Below are 20,786 nucleotides of genomic sequence, written 5' to 3' on the forward strand. Positions count from 1 at the left end.
GTGGCTCAGGAAGGAGGTTATCTGATAGAGTTAGGACGGGTCATCCATTCTGGTCTGATCCTCGAAGATGTCTATGTAAGAATGTTCACTTGGGATTGTGAGCATTGTATGCGTAAGATTTTTGCTGTATTTCTGTAGTGCACTTTTGGAGTTGTTATTCCATTGTTAGAGCTGCCATGGGTTATTGATATCTAGAGCAAACCCAATGGACTAGGTAATAAAAACCTCGAGGTGGTATAGGAAGTTGGCCATTTGGCTCTCTAGTGAGACCACTGCTGATAATACGTAGCATTGAGCAAGGTGGCTGAGAGAAATCATGAAACCTGGTGCTTCTCCTGTTTCAGGGCCCCTGATCATGTGACGTAAACATTTCAAAAATGAATCAAAATAAGTTCAACAATCTGTTAAGTTCTTTGCACACAATACCAGTTCAATCACAACTGGATATACTCAATATGTTAAACTCTATGCTAAACTACAAATATTTATAGATTAAATATCAATGATTGAACTATCAGCCCATATTAATTTCCATGCTGAGTCCAAAGAATGTTCTGGAAACTTTTTAAATAGCTCAGTTGCTCACTTTGTATACTCTGACCGATGAGACACTAGCTCCTTTGTCACCTGGACTCAAGAACCATCATTTCCCAGGATGATAACCACACAGCATGGAACCTAACAAAGTGCATCAGGTAGGACTACAGAGACTCGGAGTCTAGGCAGGTTCTTTTGAAGAACAGTCTCATTAATCCTGCTCTTTCCCCATATCCCTGTAATTTGTTTCTCCTTCCATTTTCCTTTTGAGAGTTACTCTTGAATTTCATTTCCACCACTTCGTCAGGCAGACTATTCCAAACATGCATTGTAAAAAACAGAAGACTTTTCCTCGTGTCCTGTCCGTTCTTTTGCATTCATCCCATGCCCCCTCTGGATCCCGACTCTTCAACCGCTGGAAACTGTTTCTCTTCAGAATTTTAAACTCGCCCATCAAATTTCCTCTTTGTTCTTCCCATCTAAAGAGAGATTCCTGGACCTGCAATCACTCATCTCTGGAATCATTCCAGTAAAGCAGCCCTTCCAAAACCTTCACATCTTTCCTGAAGCATGATTTCAGGATTAACACATTATCTCATCATGAATGAACTGGGCTTAATATAGACGTAGAACATAATGTCTTTTTGATTATTTGCCACATTTCCACGAAATTAATGGCCAGCCAATACCTTCTTTCCTGGTACCTAAGCTAGCAGAAGTGGTTTAAAAAGTTTATGACCCTCAGGCCTTGTCCTTTCCACTGTCAAAGCTCCTCTGAAAATTCCTTGTTAGACGGTCATTGAGATGTACAGATTCAGAACCTTCAGTCTCATTCGTCTGAACTAACCAGATAGCCTAAACTGATCCAGTCCCATTTGCCAGCATTTGGCCCAAATCCCTCTCAACTCCTCTTATTCACGAACCCTTCCAAATCCAAGGTTCTCGCAAGGTATCACTGTGTCTCCAAACTTCCCTTCCTCTGAACATTTTGTTCCCGCCAGTAGCATAAACAATATGTAGGTGTAAAACCAGCAATCACCGAGGATCAGCTCCATTCTGACAGGCTTGAACAGTACGAACAAAGCAGTTAAAGTCCAAAGAATTAACCAGATTTGTAGCCTCGAGATTACACATTTAGTCAATGCCTATCCAGCCCCAGGCCCCAGTTTTTAGCACACATACCCCTCTGTACTATTTCCTCTATTCCTGGTGCAGCATGTTACAATAACTAAACAGTTTACAATTGTTCAAGAGTAAAAGGATAATAGGTTCAGTGGGACAGAAGGGATGAGATCATAAATATTGATCATAAGAATGGCAAACTTCATACAAAGAAATTTCTCAAACACTAGAATCTTGTAGAGATTCACCAAAGATCTTCGACAGCACCTTCCAAACCCAGGACCACCTTGAACAACAGGAGCAGCAGGTACATAGGAACACGATCACCTGCAAATTCCCCTCCAAGCCACTCAAGATACTGAATTGGAAATATATTGCTGTTCCTTCACTGTCACTGGGTCAAAATCCCCTGTCTAAAATTTGTTTCCTTTGACTTGACGGAGGATGACTCCCTTTAGACTTTGGGGCATGACCACTTGGTTGAAGTGTAAGCATTGTATTTGTGAAGTATGCTGAAAGCACATAGTACAGGTTTGAGATTGGACTCTGGCCTCAATATGACTCCGGCCTCAATATGACTCCAGGCCAACAGTAATGTGATTGACTAAACTGGCCTCTGTAGTGGTCTAGGAAGCCACTCAGGAGAAAGTGGGGACTGTAGATGCTGGAGATCAGAAGAGTGTGGCACTGGAAAAGTACAGCCGGTCAGGCAGCATCCGAGGAGCAGGAGAGTCGACGTTTTGAGCATAAGCCCTTCATCAGGAAGGAGGGGGTGGCCCAAGGGGGTGGAGAGATAAATGGGAGGGGGTGGGGCTGAGAGGTAGGTAGCTGGGAATGCGTAAGGTAGATGGAAATGGGGGGTAATGGTGATAGGTCGGAGAGGAGGTGGAGTGGATAGGTGGGAAGGAAGATGGACAGGTAGGACAGATCTAGAGGGTGGTGCCTCTAGATCTAGGATAAGGTGGAGGGAGGGGGGAAAATGAGGAACCTGGTGAAACCCACATTGATCCCGTGTGGTTAGAGGGTCCCAAGGTGGAAGATGAGGTGTTCTTCCTCCAGGCATTGGGTGGCTAGAGTTTGGCGATGGAGGAGGACCAGGACTTGCATGTCCTTGGCAGAATGTGAGGGGGAGTTAAAGTGTTTGGCCACAGGGCGGTGGGGTTGGTTGGTGCGTGTCCCCCATTCAGTTCAACAGAGTAGGTGGAGCCCAATGGAACAGAAGCATTAACTCCTCTATAGTCATTACTTCATACCACACCTAATCTCATTCTGATCATTTTAAAAAGGTGCTGCTTCTCAAGTACGGAAGGGCTGTTAGTGTTCTGAATTACACCTTTCAAAAGGTTCCAATAACTTTATTGGGATGTGGGCATTGTTGGCAAGTCCAGTATTTGTTGTCCATCCCTAATTGGCCATAGGGGAGTTAAGAGTCAAACATTGCTGTGGTTCTGGAGTCACATTTAGTCTAGATCTGGTAAATTTTCTTCCCTAAAGAGAGATTGGACTGTCGTGGTCACCATTACTGAGAACAATTGTATGCTGTGAATTTTCTTAGCCGCTGAACAGTATGGGCGATGTTGGTTCAGTTGGGAAAATGTGGTCAGATTGGAAGAATCAGATTCTCAACATCAAACAAAAGTCTGATTTCCCAACTAAGGTTTGATTGCCGAGATGAGAATCTCACCAGTGAGTAGCGAGAAGTCCATTTACTTCTTATCAGCACCTATCATTCCTCATTTATATGCAAATTCTTAGTTTCCCATGTGCCTGAGAGAAGTCAGATGGTGACAAATCCCAATGTGAAAGTTAAAGTAGGTACCTGGTAGCTCCAGTCCTCCAAACTTCCACCCTGGACAGAGGTCCCCAGCGTCTCAGGGCACACTCCAGGGTAGTAACTGCCTACTGCCCCATGGTCCTTGGAGATTGGCATTGGACATGCACCAGCCTCACCACAGGATGATGGCAACCACCAACTCACTTAGAATACAGGCCTCCATTTCAACACCATTCTTCAGAGAAACTAATACTTCTCATTGCAATGCTGCTGCCAGGCCACTGAGTGCAGGGACAGCCACCCAGCTCATGGAGTGAAGCAAGGTGCATCTTCAGGCTCCTTGATTGCTCTCAATGCTCAGCCATCTTACAGCTACTTGGATAATCACAGTATCTCTGCCTTGCTCTTTTACACTTTGCCACTTCACTCAGAATTTACAGGTGACAGTACTCCTGTCTGACCTCACTTATTGCGCAGACCGGAGGCTTGTCATGGTTATCAGCAGTTGATCAGTCAAGCAACATAGTTGGACATCTTATTATACATCAGTGGGTTCTGTCCAATCTCAAACCTGCACCGTGTGTTATCAGCAAGCTTCACAAACACACTGCTTACGCTTCAAACAAATGGCCATGTCTCAACGTCTAAAAGCAGTCCTCAGTAAAGTCAAAGGAGACAGCCTTCAGACAGTGGCTCCCAGACTGGTCCAATACCAGTCCAGAGTCTTCTTGGGCACAATCAGTCGGTCACATGTTGCATCCAGGGTTGGGTTCTGTATCATTGCAGTTGGCCATTGTCAGTCCTGCAGGTCCATTTCAATGATTAGTGGTCAGTTTAGTCACATGTCCGGTCACTCATCAGTCAGGGCTGGCTTTCCAAGTTGGACAGAGGGGTGGGGCCATGATTAATCCAAGGAGTCTCTGTTCCCTGCAAATCAGGGAGTATATTAGTGGCCATTGTTATGGTGGGATGCTGGGAAGTCAATTGTGGGGATTAGGCACAACATGCTGGGATATAGAGGGGATAATAACCGAATAGCCTACACAACATCTAAGGTTGGGAAACAATACAGAACCACAGAAATTTATGGAGCAGCAGGAAATCATTTAGTCCATAATGTCTGCACTGGTTCTGAGTATTTTATTTCAATTTATTGCCAATCTCTGGAATCCAAAAACACAGCACCGTCCGTAGCCTCTGGCGCAGCATCATTAGCGAAAGCAGGCGGGACATCTCTGTGAATATTGTTCCATGGAGCTGAATGAAGTCAATCTCTTGCTGACAGTAAATGTTTGCTAGCAGCTAAGACCAGCACCCCCTGTTGAATCCTGACTGCAACTGCAGCTTGCCGGTTTGATCTTTCTCTGTAGTTCATGTGGTTTTAATAAAAGTGAAGGTTACAAATTGAGGGCTCCATCACAACATCTAATATTGCCTTATTGGGTGAGGACAAAAAGCCTCCTGCTAGTACAGACAATAAAGAAGAAATAACTTTCATTCAGACAGGGTTAGTACATGACGTGTCACCAATGAAAGCTACTATGTGTGCCCATAACAGTTGTTCTCACAGCTCATGATGTAATGGGAGCATACATTTACAAATGCACTTGCCAGGATAAGTGAAGCCCCAACGACGCTCGAGAAGCATGGCACTATCTAGGACAAAGCAGCTTGCTTGATTGGCAAAGTGCAAAGCTGTGCAGGTGAGAGTGAATTGGCCGTACTAATTTGCCCCGAGTATTCAGGGATGGGTAGACCAGGTGCATTAGTCAGGGATAAGGAAATGGGTCAGGGTGAGATACTCTTCAGAGGGTCGGTGTGGACTTGTTGGGCCAAATGGCCTGTTTCCACATTGTAGGGATTCTATAATCCACAAGCATCCACTCTCTCCATCACTGATGCTCAGTAGCAGCTGTGTACTATCTTTAAGATGCACTGCAGAAATCCACCAAAGATCCTCAGCCAGCACCTTCCAAACCCTCAACCTCTTTCATCTAGAAGGACAAGGACATGGGAACACACCACCTTCAAGTTCCCCTCCAAGTCACTCACCACCCTGACTTGGAAATAGATCACTGTTCATTTGCTGTCGCTGGGTCAAACTCCTTGAATTCCCCTCCCTAAGGGCACAGTGAGTCTACTTAAAGCACATGGACTGCAGCAGTTCAAAAAGGCAGCTCTTCATCACCTTCTCAAGGGGCAACTAGGGACGGGCTTCAAATGCTGGCCCAGCCAGTGACACCCACATCCCACAGATGAATAAAACAAATGTATTTACAAAGATATTTTGCTATGTGTCCTCAGAAGGGTTTCTTTTTTCCTTTCCCTCTCATGTGTCTTGGTGCAGTTCCAGAGTCTGCAGCTTTAGGTGAAGGGTCCTACCCTATAGTGAACCCAGTTGGTCTTGATGTTTTGATTGGGATGGGCCCAGGGATACTTGTGGCTATTGGTGCAGACATGTTGAGTGTGCTCTGCCCAGATGCACATTCACCCACCTTACCCTGAACTCCCATATGCATGGAGGTTACAGACAGACTGGAAGTGGGAGTGGCTGGGCACCTCAGTGAGGAGTCCCATGGGGATAGGGTTAATTTGTAGTTCTTCCTCTGGCAGTGTGCCTCCTGCGTCCTATCCTGCCTCCTTATAAAGCAGAGGCACCTGGAGTGAGGTAAAGGACCATTGTCTCCCAATCTTGGTGCGAAGCTCTGAAGACTAGACTGATAGAGTGCAGGTATATCCAACAGTCTTTGAGACTGCAAATGCTAATTAGTGTTTGTTATTCTCAGTCATTCAGACATGAAAGTCCCTACCAGAAACTAGTAAAGTAGAATTTATGATAGCTCTCATGAAGTAAGTATTTGGAAAATAATTTACTTAGAGGCTGGAGGAAATTGTACAAGATGTTCAGTGTAAGGGAGGGATTAACCGGAATGAATTCTAAACTGCTAAAGGATCCTGTTTATTGCTGTGATTTGAAGAGACTTTGGCCTGGATTTTCAAATGCAGTGATCATTTCTGAAGCATAGATAGGAGGGGGGCATGGAAGTCCTGTGAATTCCCATCGTAACATTCCCACTGAGGCGATTACCTGGAAAACGGAAGATTCCTTGGGGCAATTCCCCTGCGTTTGGAACTCTCCAAAAGTATCAATTAAAATCAGAGTTCAAATGGCTTGGTTGAGGTTATAAAAGTTACTCAGGAGAGGTTAGACAATAAAATGCCTAGTTTAACTCCTGAGTAACTTTGAAACTAACTCCCAGTATACCTCTCACCACCCTCCAACTACACTTTGCCTCAAACCCACAACAAACTCCTTCAACCCTGACTGGTATCACTCCCTTAACATGCCCACCCAACATCCCTCTACCACCCCACACTATTTCCAGGAGTCTCCTGTTCTGCCAGGCCCAAGAACCCCCACACCCTCCTGAGAGCAGGTGTTCCCACCCCACACATCACTACCCCCCCTGTTCCTCCAGGAACTAAGCTATCCAACCCCTCAGAAGCGGAGATCCTGCATTCATTCAAAGCATGACCCCACTCATATGCTGCTGGAACTGACAATTCTGGCCTGCCCCCCAAATCCCCCACCACCACTCCAGACCTGACACGACCCTTACCCACCTGGCATTTTACCTACCTGGCACCCTACCTTCCCAGGACAATAACCTCACACCTACCTCATGTGTAACAGTTGTCAAACTGGTTGGAATGTTGGGCTTCAAACTGAACATTACAGCAACTGACTACAGTGAAAAGGTCATTGTTTGCCTTTCCTCAACTGTTCTACACCATGAGAGATCTGTCAGAATGGATTTATGGTTCCACGTTTCAAAGGACCCCTGGCCAGAATTTCCTGTCAGAAATGCAGAGCTCTTTTGGGAACATAGAAAGGGAGTGGAGTGGCATGGCAATTTCTCTGATTGCCACTCCTCAGAAAATATGGCATTTTATTTCTCTTGGATAACTGAAGCTGCCCTTACCTTGCGTACTCCATGGATTACTGTCCTTATTGAACCGAGCACTTTCAACAGTTAATAAAATCGCTTCATTGAATTGCTGTTCAGAAATCTGTGGAGACAAAGCCAATCATTGGTTATTGTGCAAGTCTGAATATTGAATGTCAGTGAACATGAAAAAAATTAATCTAGAAACTCTACCAATGAAAGAACCAGAAATACCCACGGTCTACCAATTACGAATGACTACCAAATGCTGTGCCAATATTTTGAAAGGACAAATTTTTTAATTGATTGAAGATGTAATAACAAACATCAAGAAGTGGAGGTTGAATAGCACATGTATGTTAGTCAGAAGTTGTGCTTTCATGCAACAAACGGTAGCTCTGTGGTTAGCATTGCTGCCTCACAGCACAGGGACCTGGGTTCAATTCCCACCTCGGATGACTGTCCACGTGGAGTTTGCACCCAGTGGGAGTACCCTCTGGGTGCTCCAGTTTCCTCCCACAGTCCAAAGATGTGTAGGTCAGGTGGATTGGCTGTGCTAAATTGCCCATAGCGTCAGGTGCATTAGTCAGGGGTAAATATGGGGAATGAGTCTGGGTGGGTTACTCTTTGGAGGGTCGGTGTAGACTTGTTGGACCAAGGGGCCTGTTTCCACACTGTAGGGAATCTAATCTCAAAAAATGTAAACAGTTTCCTGAGCCCATTTTTACACCTGATTCTGTGACCCATTTCTGCTTTATCACCTCGGTGTTAACCATTGTGTGGTGAGTTGGCAGTGCAGGTGATCTTGCAGAGATAATGGCACCACCTTTTACCAACATAGTGAGCTCTATTGACCACATAAGATCAACTGGTCCCTTCTGTGTCAAGCTGACACACAAGATAAAGGTGAAGGCCCTAAGGAGTCTTCCACATCCAAAGTTTTACTTGCACATCCACTAATATCATTTATTGTATCCGTTGCTCCCGATGTGGTCTCCTCTACATTGGGGAGACTGGGTGTCTCCTAGCAGAGCACTTTAGGGAACATCTCCGGGACACCTGCACCAATCAACTCCAGCGCCCCGTGGCCCAACATTTCAACTCCCCCTCCCACTCTGCCGAGGACATGGAGGTCCTGGGCCTCCTTCACCGCCGCTCCCTCACCACCAGATGCCTAGAGGAAGAACGCCTCATCTTCCGCCTCGGAACACTTCAACCCCAGGGCATCAATGTGGACTTCAATGGTTTCCTCATTTCCCCTTCCCCCACCTCACCCTAGTTCTAAACTTCCAGCTCAGTAACCGTCCCCATAACTTGTCTGGACTTGTCCTACCTGCCTATCTTCTTTTCCACCTATCCACTCCACCCTCTCCTCCTTGACCTATCACCTTCATCCCCTTCCCCATTCACCCATTGTACTCTATGCTACTCTCTCCCCACCCCCACCCTCCTCTAGCTTATCTCTCCACGCTTCAGGCTCACTGCCTTTATTCCTGATGAAGGGCTTTTGCCCGAAACGTCAATTTCGAAGCTACTTGGATGCTGCCTGAACTGCTGTGCTCTTCCAGCACCACTAATCCAGAAAGGTGAAAATATACCCAGGCAATAAATCAATAACTAAGTGCTGCCTGGCTTTTAAAAAGTCCACTCCGGGTCACCTTGGGAAATAAGTTAGATGAATCAGACAAATTAAGAGTCAACGGTGTAAAACATCAGATCAGGAGGTCTGTGTCTGATCATGACCCACATCATTCTGCTCCTAAAAGGGATAGTGGTTGTGGATCTGAATTCCTGACGCAAGTGTCCTGGGCTGAGAGGTCTGAACCAGTGGCATTAGCTCTTAACCATTGCCTCACAATATTTATGAAGACGTGTTATCTGAAATAATGACCTAGAATATCATTGATTTGGACATTTATTTATAGCTTAGATTTTTTGGAAAGAACATTTCACAAAGTTAAGGAGAGTGACTGCAACAAAGATGAAAGCAGCATTTTCATGGAGAACACAAATGGGTCAACTGGAGATGTGAAGTCTTTCTGACAGGTCACATGATGCAGTTGTGGATGGAATAACCCTATTGGATTTGAACACAGTACATGTGAAATCAATTGCCTCAGGAATAACAATTTTGCCCTCTGTTTAGAGCTAATTCTGAGAGAAACAAAGTGTGAGAGTTGAAAACTCACTATAAGGCTTCATCGCCACAATTAGAGGAGAATTTGAGTTTTGTGTGCAAAGTCTAACTTGGATGAGATAGTCAAATTTAGACAGAAGAATTAAATGTGTTATTTGGTCAAGATGGTGTGTGTGTGTGTATTTGTTTGAATTAGACTTTTGTTTTTACATCTTTGCAAACAAAATTACTCAAGCAATGAACTTAGTCTTTATTTATTACTAAAGGGAATTAGCTAACTTGTTTCTGAAGTTACAACCCACTTGAGAAAGTGAGTTGATTCTCAAGCACCAGTGCTCCCAGGTTCTCCACAAGAGATTAATGATTTGGTAAAATGTTAGATTTACCTGTCCAATGGAATCAAATGAACAGTAAACACTGACCAGGTTCCTATACTTAACAATCACTACTGTTCATTACAATCAAATAAGTTCTAGTCACAAGCGACAGATATGAATGATCACTGTGTAACGTTACCAGTTAAAACACTAACCCTTTTATAAACATCCTACACATCACATACAGACAAACACAAACAAAAAGAATCAGTTTTATGAGTGGAGGAAAGAGAGACTGGGAAGCACAGTTTAATAGCACCAGTCCACAGCATTCACTGGAATGATCCTTTTGGTTTGGTCAGAATTTTCTCTTCAATCTTTTTCCTCCTGGTTCTTTTCAGGAGGCCCATGGTGATAGGTACACTAACTGCAAAGTCTGTTAGTTGCTGGTTAAAGGCAACAGCTTACAGTAACTGGTCCAAGAAAATAGCTGTCTTTCTTCTGAGTCCAGGTATCTTGAGATACATCACTTGTCCAAGAATCAAACAGACAGTTGCCACCAGGCTGACGACTTTTGGCATTCATAACTGGACACAACTGCATAAACCAATCAGCTACCTATTGCTGAACAAATCCCACTTTACACGTATACATCCTAGTGTGGGACTGCCTACAGACCTCTTCCCCTGCTGCTTGAACAAAGTCTGTGTAAACACTGCACACAATGAGTGTCAGTAACTTTTTAAAAGCACAGCAATTTCTTCCACAAGTTAACAACTGTCCTTTTTCCATTTGAATCAACAGTTTTATTCTCTGTATTTTGACTATGATTTTTGCACCAACACTGATCTAAGTACAACCTGCTGTATACACTTACAGGTATAATTGGCGATATCACTCTCTCTCTCTCTCTCCAAGCACTAGCTTTGCTGTGATCACTGGAGAAACAGACAAAAAAAGGGATCAATTTTGCCTCCTAATTCAGTTGTAACACAATATTAACAAATAAGAGAGAGCTGGTTTTGATTCAGGATAGGAATCATAGAGATATACAGCATGGAAACAGACCCTTCGGTCCAACCCGTCCATGCCGACCAGATATCCCAACCCAATCTAGTCCCACCTGCCAGCACCCGACCCATATGCCTCCAAAACCTTCCTATTCATATACCCATCCAAATGCCTTTTAAATGTTGCAATTGTACTAACCTTCACCACATCCTCTGGCAGCTCATTCCATACCCGTACCACCCTCTGCGTGAAAATGTTGTCCCTTAGGTCTCTTTTATATCTTTCCCCTCTCACCCTAAACCTATGCTCTCTAGTTCTGGACTCCCTGACCCCAGCGAAAAGACTTTGCCTATTTATCCTATCCTTGTCCCTCAATTTTGTAAACCTCTATAAGGTCACCCCTCAGCCTCCGACGCTCCAGGGAAAACAGCCCCAGCCTGTTCAGCCTCTCCCTGTAGCTCAAATCCTCCAACCCTGGCAATATCCTTGTAAATCTTTTCTGAATCCTTTCAAGTTTCACAACATCTTTCCAATAGGAAGGAGACCAGAATTGCATGAAATACTCCAACAGTGGCCTAACCAACGTCCTGTACAACCTCCAACTCCTGTACTCAATACTCTGACCAATAAAGGAAAGCATACCAAATGCCTTCTTCACTATCCTATCTACCTGTGACTCCACTTTCAAGGAGCTATGAACCTGCACTCCAAGGTCTCTTTGTTCAGCAACACTCCCTAGGACCTTACCATTAAGTGTATAAGTCCTCCTAAGATTTGCTTTCCCAAAATGCAGCGCCTCGCATTTATCTGAATTAAATTTCATCTGCCACTTCTCAGCCCATTGGCCCATCTGGTCCAGATTCTGTTGTAATCTGAGGTAACCCTCTTCGCTGTCCACTACACCTCCAACTTTGGTGTAATCTGCAAACTTACTAACTGTACCTCTTATGCTCACATCCAAATCATTTATGTAAATGACAAAAAGTCGTGGACCCAGCACCGATCCTTGTGGCACTCCACTGGTCACAGGCCTCCAGTCTGAAAAACAACCCTCCACCACCACCCTCTGTCTTCTACCTTTGAGCCAGTTCTGTATCCAAATGGCAAGTTCTCCCTGTATTCCATGAGATCTAACCTTGCTAATCAGTCTCCCATGGGGAACCTTGTCGAATGTCTTACTGAAGTCCATATAGATCACATCTACCACTCTGCCCTCATCAATCTTCTTTGTTACTTCTTCAAAAAACTCAATCAAGTTTGTGAGACATGATTTCCCATGCACAAAGCCATGTTGACTATCCCTAATCAGTCCTTGCCTTTCCAAATACATCCTGAAGAAGGGCTTATGCCCGAAACGTTGATTCTCCTGCTCCTCGGATACTGTCTGACCTGCTGTATTTTTCCAGCACCAGATTTTTCAACTCTTCCCTTTCCAAATACATGTACATCCTGTCCCTCAGGATTCCCTCCAACAATTTGCCCTCCACTTACATGATGTCAGGCTCCCTGGTCTATAGTTCCCTGGCTTTTCCTTATCATCTTTCCCAAATTCTGGCATCAAGTTAACCAATCTCCAGTCTTCCGGCACTTCACCTGTGACTATCGATGATACAAATATCTCAGCAAGAGGCCCAGCAATCACTTCTCTAACTTCCCACAGAGTTCTCGGGTACACCTGATCAGGTCCTGGGGATTTATCCACCTTTACCCATTTCAAGACATCCAGCACTTCCTCCTCCGTAATATGGACATTTTGCAAGATGTCACCATCTATTTCCCTACAGTCTATATCTTCCATATCCTTTTCCACAGTAAATACTGATGCAAAATATTCATTTATTAACTCCCCATTTTCTGCGGCTCCACACAAAGGCCGCCTTGCTGATCTTTGAGGGGCCCTATTCTCTCCCTAGTTACCCTTTTGTCCTTAATGAATTTGTAAAAACCCTTTGGATTCTCCTTAATTCTATTTGCCAAAGCTATCTCATGTCCCCTTTTTGCCCTCCTGATTTCCCTCTTAAGTATACTCCTACTGCCTTTATACTCTTCTAAGGATTTACTCGATCTATCCTGTTGATACCTGACATATGCTTCCTTCTTTTCCTTAACCAAACCCTCAATTTCTTTAGTCATCCAGCATTCCCTGTCTACCAGCCTTCCCTTTCACCCTGACAGGAATATACTTTCTCTGGATTCTTGTTATCTCATCTCTGAAGGCTTCCCATTTTCCAGCCGTCCCTTTACCTGCGAACATCTGCCTCCAATCAGCTTTCGAAAGTTCTTGCCTAATACCGTTAAAATTGGCCTTTCTCCAATTTAGACCTTCAACTTTTAGATCTGGTCTATCCTTTTCCATCACTATCTGAAAATGAATAGAATTATGGTTGCTGGCCCCAAAGTGCTCCCCCACTGACACCTCAGTCACCTGCCCTGCCTTATTTCCCAAGAGTAGGTCAAGTTTTGCACCTTCTCTAGTAGGTACATCCACACACTGAATCAGAAAATTGTCTTGTACACACTTAAGAAATTCCTCTCCATCTAAACCTTTAACACTATGGCAGTCTCAGTTGATGTTTGGAAAGTTAAAATCCCCTACCATAACTACCCTATTATTCTTACAGATAGCTGAGATCTCCTTACAAGTTTGTTTCTCAATTTCCCTCTGACCATTGGGGGATTTATAATACAATCCCAATAAGGTGATCATCCCTTTCTTATTTCTCAGTTCCACCCAAATAACTTCCCTGGATGTATTTCCGGGAATATCCTCCCACAGCACAGCTGTAATGCTATCCCTTATCAAAAATGCCACTCCCCCTCCTCTCTTGCCTCCCTTTCCATCCTTCCTGTATCATTTGTATCCTGGAACATTAAGCTGCCAGTCCTGCCCATCCCTGAGCCATGTTTCTAAAATTGCTGTGATATCCCAGTGCCATGTTCCTAATCATGACCTGAGTTCATCTGCCTTCCCTGTTAGGCCCCTTGCACTGAAATAAATGCAGTTTAATTTATTAGTCTTACCTTGTCCCTGCCTGCCCTGACTGTTTGACTCACTTCTGTTCTCAACTGTACCCGTCTCAGATCGATCTCTTTCCTCACTATCCCCCTGGGTCCCACCCCCCCCCCCCCCCCCCCCACCTTACTAGTTTAAATCCTCCTGAGCAGTTCTAGCAAATCTGCCTGCCAGTATATTAGTCCCCTTCCAATTTAGGTGCAATCCGTCCTTCTTGTACTGGTCACTTCTACCCCAAAAGAGATTCCAATGATCCAAAAATGTGAATCCTTCTCCCATACACCAGCCCCTCAGCCATGCATTCATCTGCTTTATCCTCCTATTCCTGCCCTCACTAGCTCGTAGCACTGGGAGTAATCCAGATATTACTACCCTTGAGGAGCTCCTTTTTAAATTGCTGCCTAACTCTCTGTAATCTCCCTTCAGAGTCTCAACCTTTTCCCTTCCTACATCATTGGCTCCAATGTGGACAATGACCTTCAGCTGGCCCCTCTCCCCCATGAGAACATTCTGCACCCTCTGAGGCATCCTTGATCCTGGCACCAGGGAAACAACACACCATTCTGCTTTTTCTCTGCTGGCCACAGAAACGTTTGGCTGTACCTCGGACTACAGAATTCCCTAACACAATTGATCTCTTGGAAGCTGACGTACCCCTTGTTGCATTAGAGCCAGTCCGAGTACCAAAATCTTGGCTGGTTGTGCTACATTCCCCTGAGAATCCATCACCCCCTACATTTTCCAAAATAGCATACCTGTTTGAAATGGGTATATCCACAAAAGACTCCTGCCATAGGTGCCTACCTCTCTTACCCTTCCTGGAGTTAACCCATCTATGTGACTGTATCTGAGACTCCCCCCCCCCCCCCCCCCCCGCCCTTCCTATAACTGCTATCCATCACATACTGTTGCTGTTGCAAATTCCTCATCGCTTCTCTCCGTCTCTCCAACCAATGCACTCGATCTGATAAGATTCGCAACCAACAGCATTTATGACAGATATAATCCGCAGTAACCCTTAAACTCTCTTTAAACTCCCACATCTGACAAGAAGTACATATCACTGCAAAGGCCATTTTTGCTCCTTCACAATCTACAGACCCAGAAAATAACACCGTCTTATTCCTCCACAAACACTGCACCAGGTTAAATTAGTAGTTATGGCTTATATTTTAAGTTTAATCAAGAGACTTATCTCCAAAAACATAATCAAGAAAGAACCCACTGTACTCACTAATACAGCCTTTCTCTTGGACAGACTTAAAACAATTAACTTATCTGATTCTGTGCTGTGAACTTCGCCCAACAGTTCCTCCAAGATTAGTTGTGAATTTCACCTTGTTAATTTTCCCAGATGCACTCCGATGTCCAGCGATACACGAATTCAAACAGCAAAGGCAGTAACTGTGCAGGTTCTCTCTTTCTCTCTCTCTCCTGCACTATCTCACCATGTGCTTCCTTTGTCTGCTCTTCTGCCCTAAGTTATGTCTTTCAGCATAAGCCAGGGTTTTCCCTCTGTTATGAAGGTGTAGGTGTAGGTACCTTTTCATATGAAATTTGTGAAGCAGAAGACCAAAGAAAAGACCCAGGAAAGTACAGACGAAGATACCAAAGGTAAAGAGACAATTGGCTGGTTTTGAAATTTGATGTTTTTGTTAAACTTATTCGGAAGTTTTATCAGATCAGTATATTGTTGTAGAGTGGGAGGTACATAAATTGATCAGACAAAGGAGGATGACCATGTAGATAGGTGTTGTTTAACATTCTTGTGTTTCTTAGAGTTAAAGGATAAGTTGTTAATTTTTTTTCTTTCGAGGGAATTTTGTAGTTATTTGTCATTCATACTTTAACAGATTACAAGGTGAGGTGAGCTTTTCTGTGTGCATGGTTTAAATTCGCAGAAGGAATTATCCCGTGTTGTAACTCACTGCACTGATTGGTTTACAAACTAACTGGTGCCATTATTATATCAGCTAGGTTCAGGTATTAAACTACTCAACTGACAGTGATGGCTTGGCTTAACAACATTATTTGAATACTATTATTTAATAAGACTGAGTTCAGACAATTGTCATCCTGGATTTTCATACAGATTGTTCTGCTTAAATGTGCATTTCATCAGTATGAATTGACTATAACGCGACTGACGAATTTTGGACATTATTTGGATAACATGAAGTTTCTACTGAATGGGTATAGCGATGTTCTATTAGTGATCTTCTACAGCACAATCGTCTATAGCATCAGTTTGCAGAGAAACACAACTGTCGCATTATAGCAGAATAACCTGCACTCAGAACTCGGAGGCACAGAATAGACTAAGAACACAGCAGAGCTCCCACCCTGTAACTGTAACTGTGCAATTCCTTGCTCAAGCAATTAACAAACTCACAAAGTGTTCCAGCACAAAACGAGGCCACTTTGCCCATCATGTCTGCACTCTCTCTCCAAATGGACATCATGATTTAGTGGCATTCTTCTGCCAACTCCCCTAACCTCGAACGTATCACTATTTAAATAATTATCTGATGTCCCCCTGAATGCCTCCATTGAATCTACCTCCATAATTTCCAGGCAGTGCAATTCAAACGCAAACCACTTGGGGGAAAATGCTTTTCTTTCGCACACCACATTTGCTTCTGTATTCTCTCCTATAATGTGGTGCTCAGAACTGTACACAATTCTCCAGCTCAGGTCTAACAAGTGTCTTGTATAAGTTCAACATCATCTCCTTGATCTGGTATTCCAAGTGCCTATTAATAATGCTGAGGACACTGTATGCCTTATGTCCTGCCACCTTCAATGCTGTGTGAGTCATATACACCCAGGTCCCTCTATTCCTGCATCCCCTTCAGAATTAAACCAAAATATACAGCAGGCAGGATTAAACCAAAATATACAGCAGGATTGCATTATCTACCAGCTGAATAGCTTGTCACGGAGTTGGTTAAAAAAAAGTTGTAACTGACTAATTTCAGTGTCCACCCAACTCCCAGATTATCAAAGACTGGCCTAGTAACATTCAGCTAATGACTTAACATTATCTCCATGGATTTTACATCAGTGTTGGGGTGTGGTAAGAAGGGGGAGAAGATTGTGCCCTGTTTCCAAAACTTTAATTCACCCCAAAACATCTGAAATCAAAGTCATTAAAATTATGAAATGATTTAACAGGGTGAATGCAGAACAGAGGTTAGTTCCAAAACCTGTGGTCGTAAATATAAGCCAGTCACTAATTTGTTTTGTCTTTAAAGGATGTGGGCCTCACTGGCACATATTGCCCATGAGCTCATCAGCTTGCTCAGGCAATGAACAGGGCAGCTATGAGTCAACAATAGGTCTGGAGTCACATGTAGGCAAGACCAGGTAAGGATGGTAGATTCCCTTTCCTAAAACACAACTAGGTTTTTACAACAATGTGTTTTGCGGTAAGTGTAACTGCGACTAATTCCACATTTAGGAGTTGAATTTGACTCCTATATCTTAGGGTCTGCTGTAGGTACATACAGATTTGTACTCCAGCACTTTAGCTATTGGTGCTGAGCACCACCAACAGGTCAACAGAAGGGGCACAGGACCTGAGCTTCACTCCAAATGCCCCTTCTTCATAAAAAGAGACGAGGAGCAGACACCCAGTCAGAGGAGCAACCACATACATGCCCTTGAAGAAGCTCCTGTCAGAACACTCCAAGGTAGCTGGACCATCCACTATGCCTGCACTCCTCAGCCCTGTCAGAGTTCAGGGTGAGGAGCATGCACCTGCCTCTGGGCAGGGCACACTCACCATGACCTGGACCACGAGTCACAAGTGCCCCATGGTTACCCAACCAAAACACCAAGGCCAGCAGCTTCCATGGTAGGGCAGGCTCCATCCACCCACCTGCAGAGCTGAGGACTATGCCAAGCTGTAGCGGGAGAAGAACAAAAAATGATCTTCTGATAGTATTTGGTGGCTCAGGTGACACGTCACTGTCAGTATGTTATCATATCTATACATGTGTTCTCTTTTCACCATCAGCTGTGGAAGTATGTTTGTTATATATAAATGATTTGGATGAGAATATAGGAGATCTGGTTAGTAAGTTTGCAGATGACACCAATAAACAGTGAGGAAGCTTTTCTGAGATTATAGACGGATCTTGATCAAATGGGTCAATGGGCTGAAAAATGGCAGATTGAGTTCAATCTGGATAAATGAGAGGTATTGCATTTTGGTAAAACAAACAGGGGCAGGATTTATACAATTAATGGTAGGGCCTTGGATATTGTTGTAGAACAGAGGGACTGTTGTTCCATTACTCAGTCCTTTGAGTAGTTAGGAAGTTATGTTGAGGTTGTACTGGACATTGGTGAAGCCTCTTCTGGAATATTGTGTCTAGTTCTCATTGCCCAGTTATAAGAAAGATATTGTTAAGCTGAAGAGGGTTCAGGAGGGATTTAGCAGGATGTTGCTGGGTATAGAAGGTTTGAGTAATAAAGAAGGGCTACATAGGCTGAGACTTTTTTCACTGGAACATAGGAGATTGAGAGGTGACCTGATAAAGATTTATAAAATAATGAGAGGTATAAACCGAGTTGATGGTAGTTGTCTTTTCCCAAGGATAAGGAATTTTAAGACAGGGGATGTTTTTAAGGGGAGAGGAGAGAGACATAAAAAAGACATGAGGGGTAAAGATTTTACATAGAGCGTGGTTCACATATGGGATGAACTTCCTGAGAAATTGGTGGATGCGGGTACAGTTACAACATTTAAAAGACATTTGGATAGATACATAGTATACTTTCCTTTATTGGTCAGAGTATCAAGTGTAGGAATTGGGAGGTCATGTTAGAATGCAGAACACTATAGCCCAGCACAGGTCCTTCGGCCCTCAATGTTGCACCGACTTGTGAATCCAATCTGAAAACCCATCTATCCCAACCTATTCCATTTTCATCCATATTTTATCCAATGACCATTTAAGTGCCCTTAAAGTTGGGGAGTCTACTGCTGTTGCAGGCAAGGTGTCCCATGCCCTTATTGCGGCTGTACAGGACATGGGTTAGGCCACTTTTGAAACACTGCATGCAATTCTGGTCTCCTTCCTATCAGGAGGATGTTGTGAAACTTGAAAAGGATTCTGAAAAGATTTACAAGGATGTTACCAGCATTGTAGGGTTTGAGTTATAGGGAGAAGCTGAATAGGCTGGGGCTGTTTTCCCTGGAGTGTCTTGTAGGGTGATCTTATAGAGGTCTAAAAGATCATGAGGGGCATGGATAGGGTAAATAGACAAGATCCTTTCCCCGGGATGGGGGAAGTCCAGAAATAGAGGGCATAGGCTTAGGATGAGAGGGGAGAGATTTAAAAGGGTCCTAAGGGGCAACTTTTTCACGCAGAGGCTGGTGCATGTATGTAATGAGTTGCCAGAGGAAGTGGTGGAGGCTGGTACAATTACAACATTTAAAAAGCATCTGGATGGGTATATGAATAGGAAGGGTTTAGAGGGATATGAGCCAAGTGCTGGCAAATGGGACTAGATTAGATTAGGATATCTAGTCAGCATGGATGGGTTGGACTGAAGGGTCTATTTCCGTGTTTAACAATCCTATGATTCTATAATATGAAAGGTTTGGAGGGATATGGGTCAGGAGCAAGGAAGTGAGACTAATTTAGTTTGGGATTATGTTTGGCATAGACTGGTTGGACCGAGTGTCTGTTTCTGTGCTGTATGACTATAACTAACATTGAAGGGAACGAGTCCAGCAAGCTCAGTATTACAAGATGTTTGATGCTTCAAAATACGAAGCAAGCAGCTCCTGCACCAAGTGCAGCCTCTGGGGAAATGGCAGGTGATTGCTACTTTCACGACAGGCGTCAATCTTTCAAGAACATAAAACATTGCTATTGTGGCACAGTCATTAACGGGATCACACTTTGAAAGGCGTCACTCCCCTCAAAATTGAAGCCTGCTCTGCTACAGAATGAAACCCTCACCCAGTTCACTCTGGGTGTGGTCACAGCCATCTCCATTGGACACTTCTTATTTACAGCATGATGGAAGGTGACAGTGATCATTCCTCAAACAGTGAGTCTCAGGCTCAGCCCCTCCATCCTGGGGTCAACCCACAAAGGTACAAGCTCCCTTCTCGGTAGTAATTCCTGTCAACACAACTGGCTGTGAACCTCCCCAAGTTCCCACTCAACCAGTCTATCTAAATCTTTGTATCCACTTTACCCCTCAGCCCTAGACATCTGTAGTACACTATCCCCCACTGAAGCCAAGAACTGCTTATTCGAGGACCTCCCCTACTCAATACCCTTTCATTTGTGTGCTCTATAGTCTCCCAGGCCCCCAATATATTGAGTTGCAGCCCGGTTACTGTGATAATCCCTTGGCATGAGATTCCCTACCACAGTGGATGGACTCCAGTGGACTATTCAAGACCCACCCAATGGAGCAACTTAGACAAACAGCCCCCGAACAATGAGTGGCCAGACCCCTGACTGATAACTCCACAGCTCCTTGCCTGCCATCCTGCATACTAATGAGATGAGATTAGGTAATGAGGATGATAATGAGCAATAATCCCCATTAACAGGCCTCTCACTACTCTTATTTACATTTTCTACAACCTCTACCATCAGGGAGAAGGTACAGAAGCCTAAACACACGCACCAGGCTGGTTTTGTAACAGTTTCTACCCTACTGTTGTTAGAATACTGAATGGACTCACAAACTCTTAACATTCGCCTGTACCTGTGTTTTTGTTTTTGCCACTGTTTACCAATTATTTACTTATCTATGCTATTTAACTCTGATCTGCCTGGATTGCTCGCAAGACAAAGCTTTTCACTGTGCCTAGGTATACATGACAATAAATTCAATTCCATTCAATTCAATTTGGAATATTGCATGCAGTCTGGTCACCCTGATATAGGAAGGATGT

At 43.9% G+C, this 20,786-nt stretch overlaps 1 protein-coding gene across 2 annotated transcripts in view; it reads right to left on the bottom strand.

The window, feature by feature from the left end:
• il16 (interleukin 16) overlaps window positions 1–20,786 on the bottom strand; it is a 169,874-nt gene that overhangs the window by 34,080 nt on the left and 115,008 nt on the right. For both annotated transcript variants that reach the window (XM_072564801.1, XM_072564802.1), the window contains one exon: window positions 7,417–7,504. In XM_072564801.1, the coding sequence (XP_072420902.1) occupies window positions 7,417–7,504 (88 nt within the window). The remainder of the gene's footprint in view (window positions 1–7,416; window positions 7,505–20,786) is intronic.

Source organism: Chiloscyllium punctatum, chromosome 48 (assembly GCF_047496795.1).
Source record: "Chiloscyllium punctatum isolate Juve2018m chromosome 48, sChiPun1.3, whole genome shotgun sequence".
In the NCBI taxonomy this organism is placed as follows: Eukaryota; Metazoa; Chordata; class Chondrichthyes; order Orectolobiformes; family Hemiscylliidae; genus Chiloscyllium; species Chiloscyllium punctatum.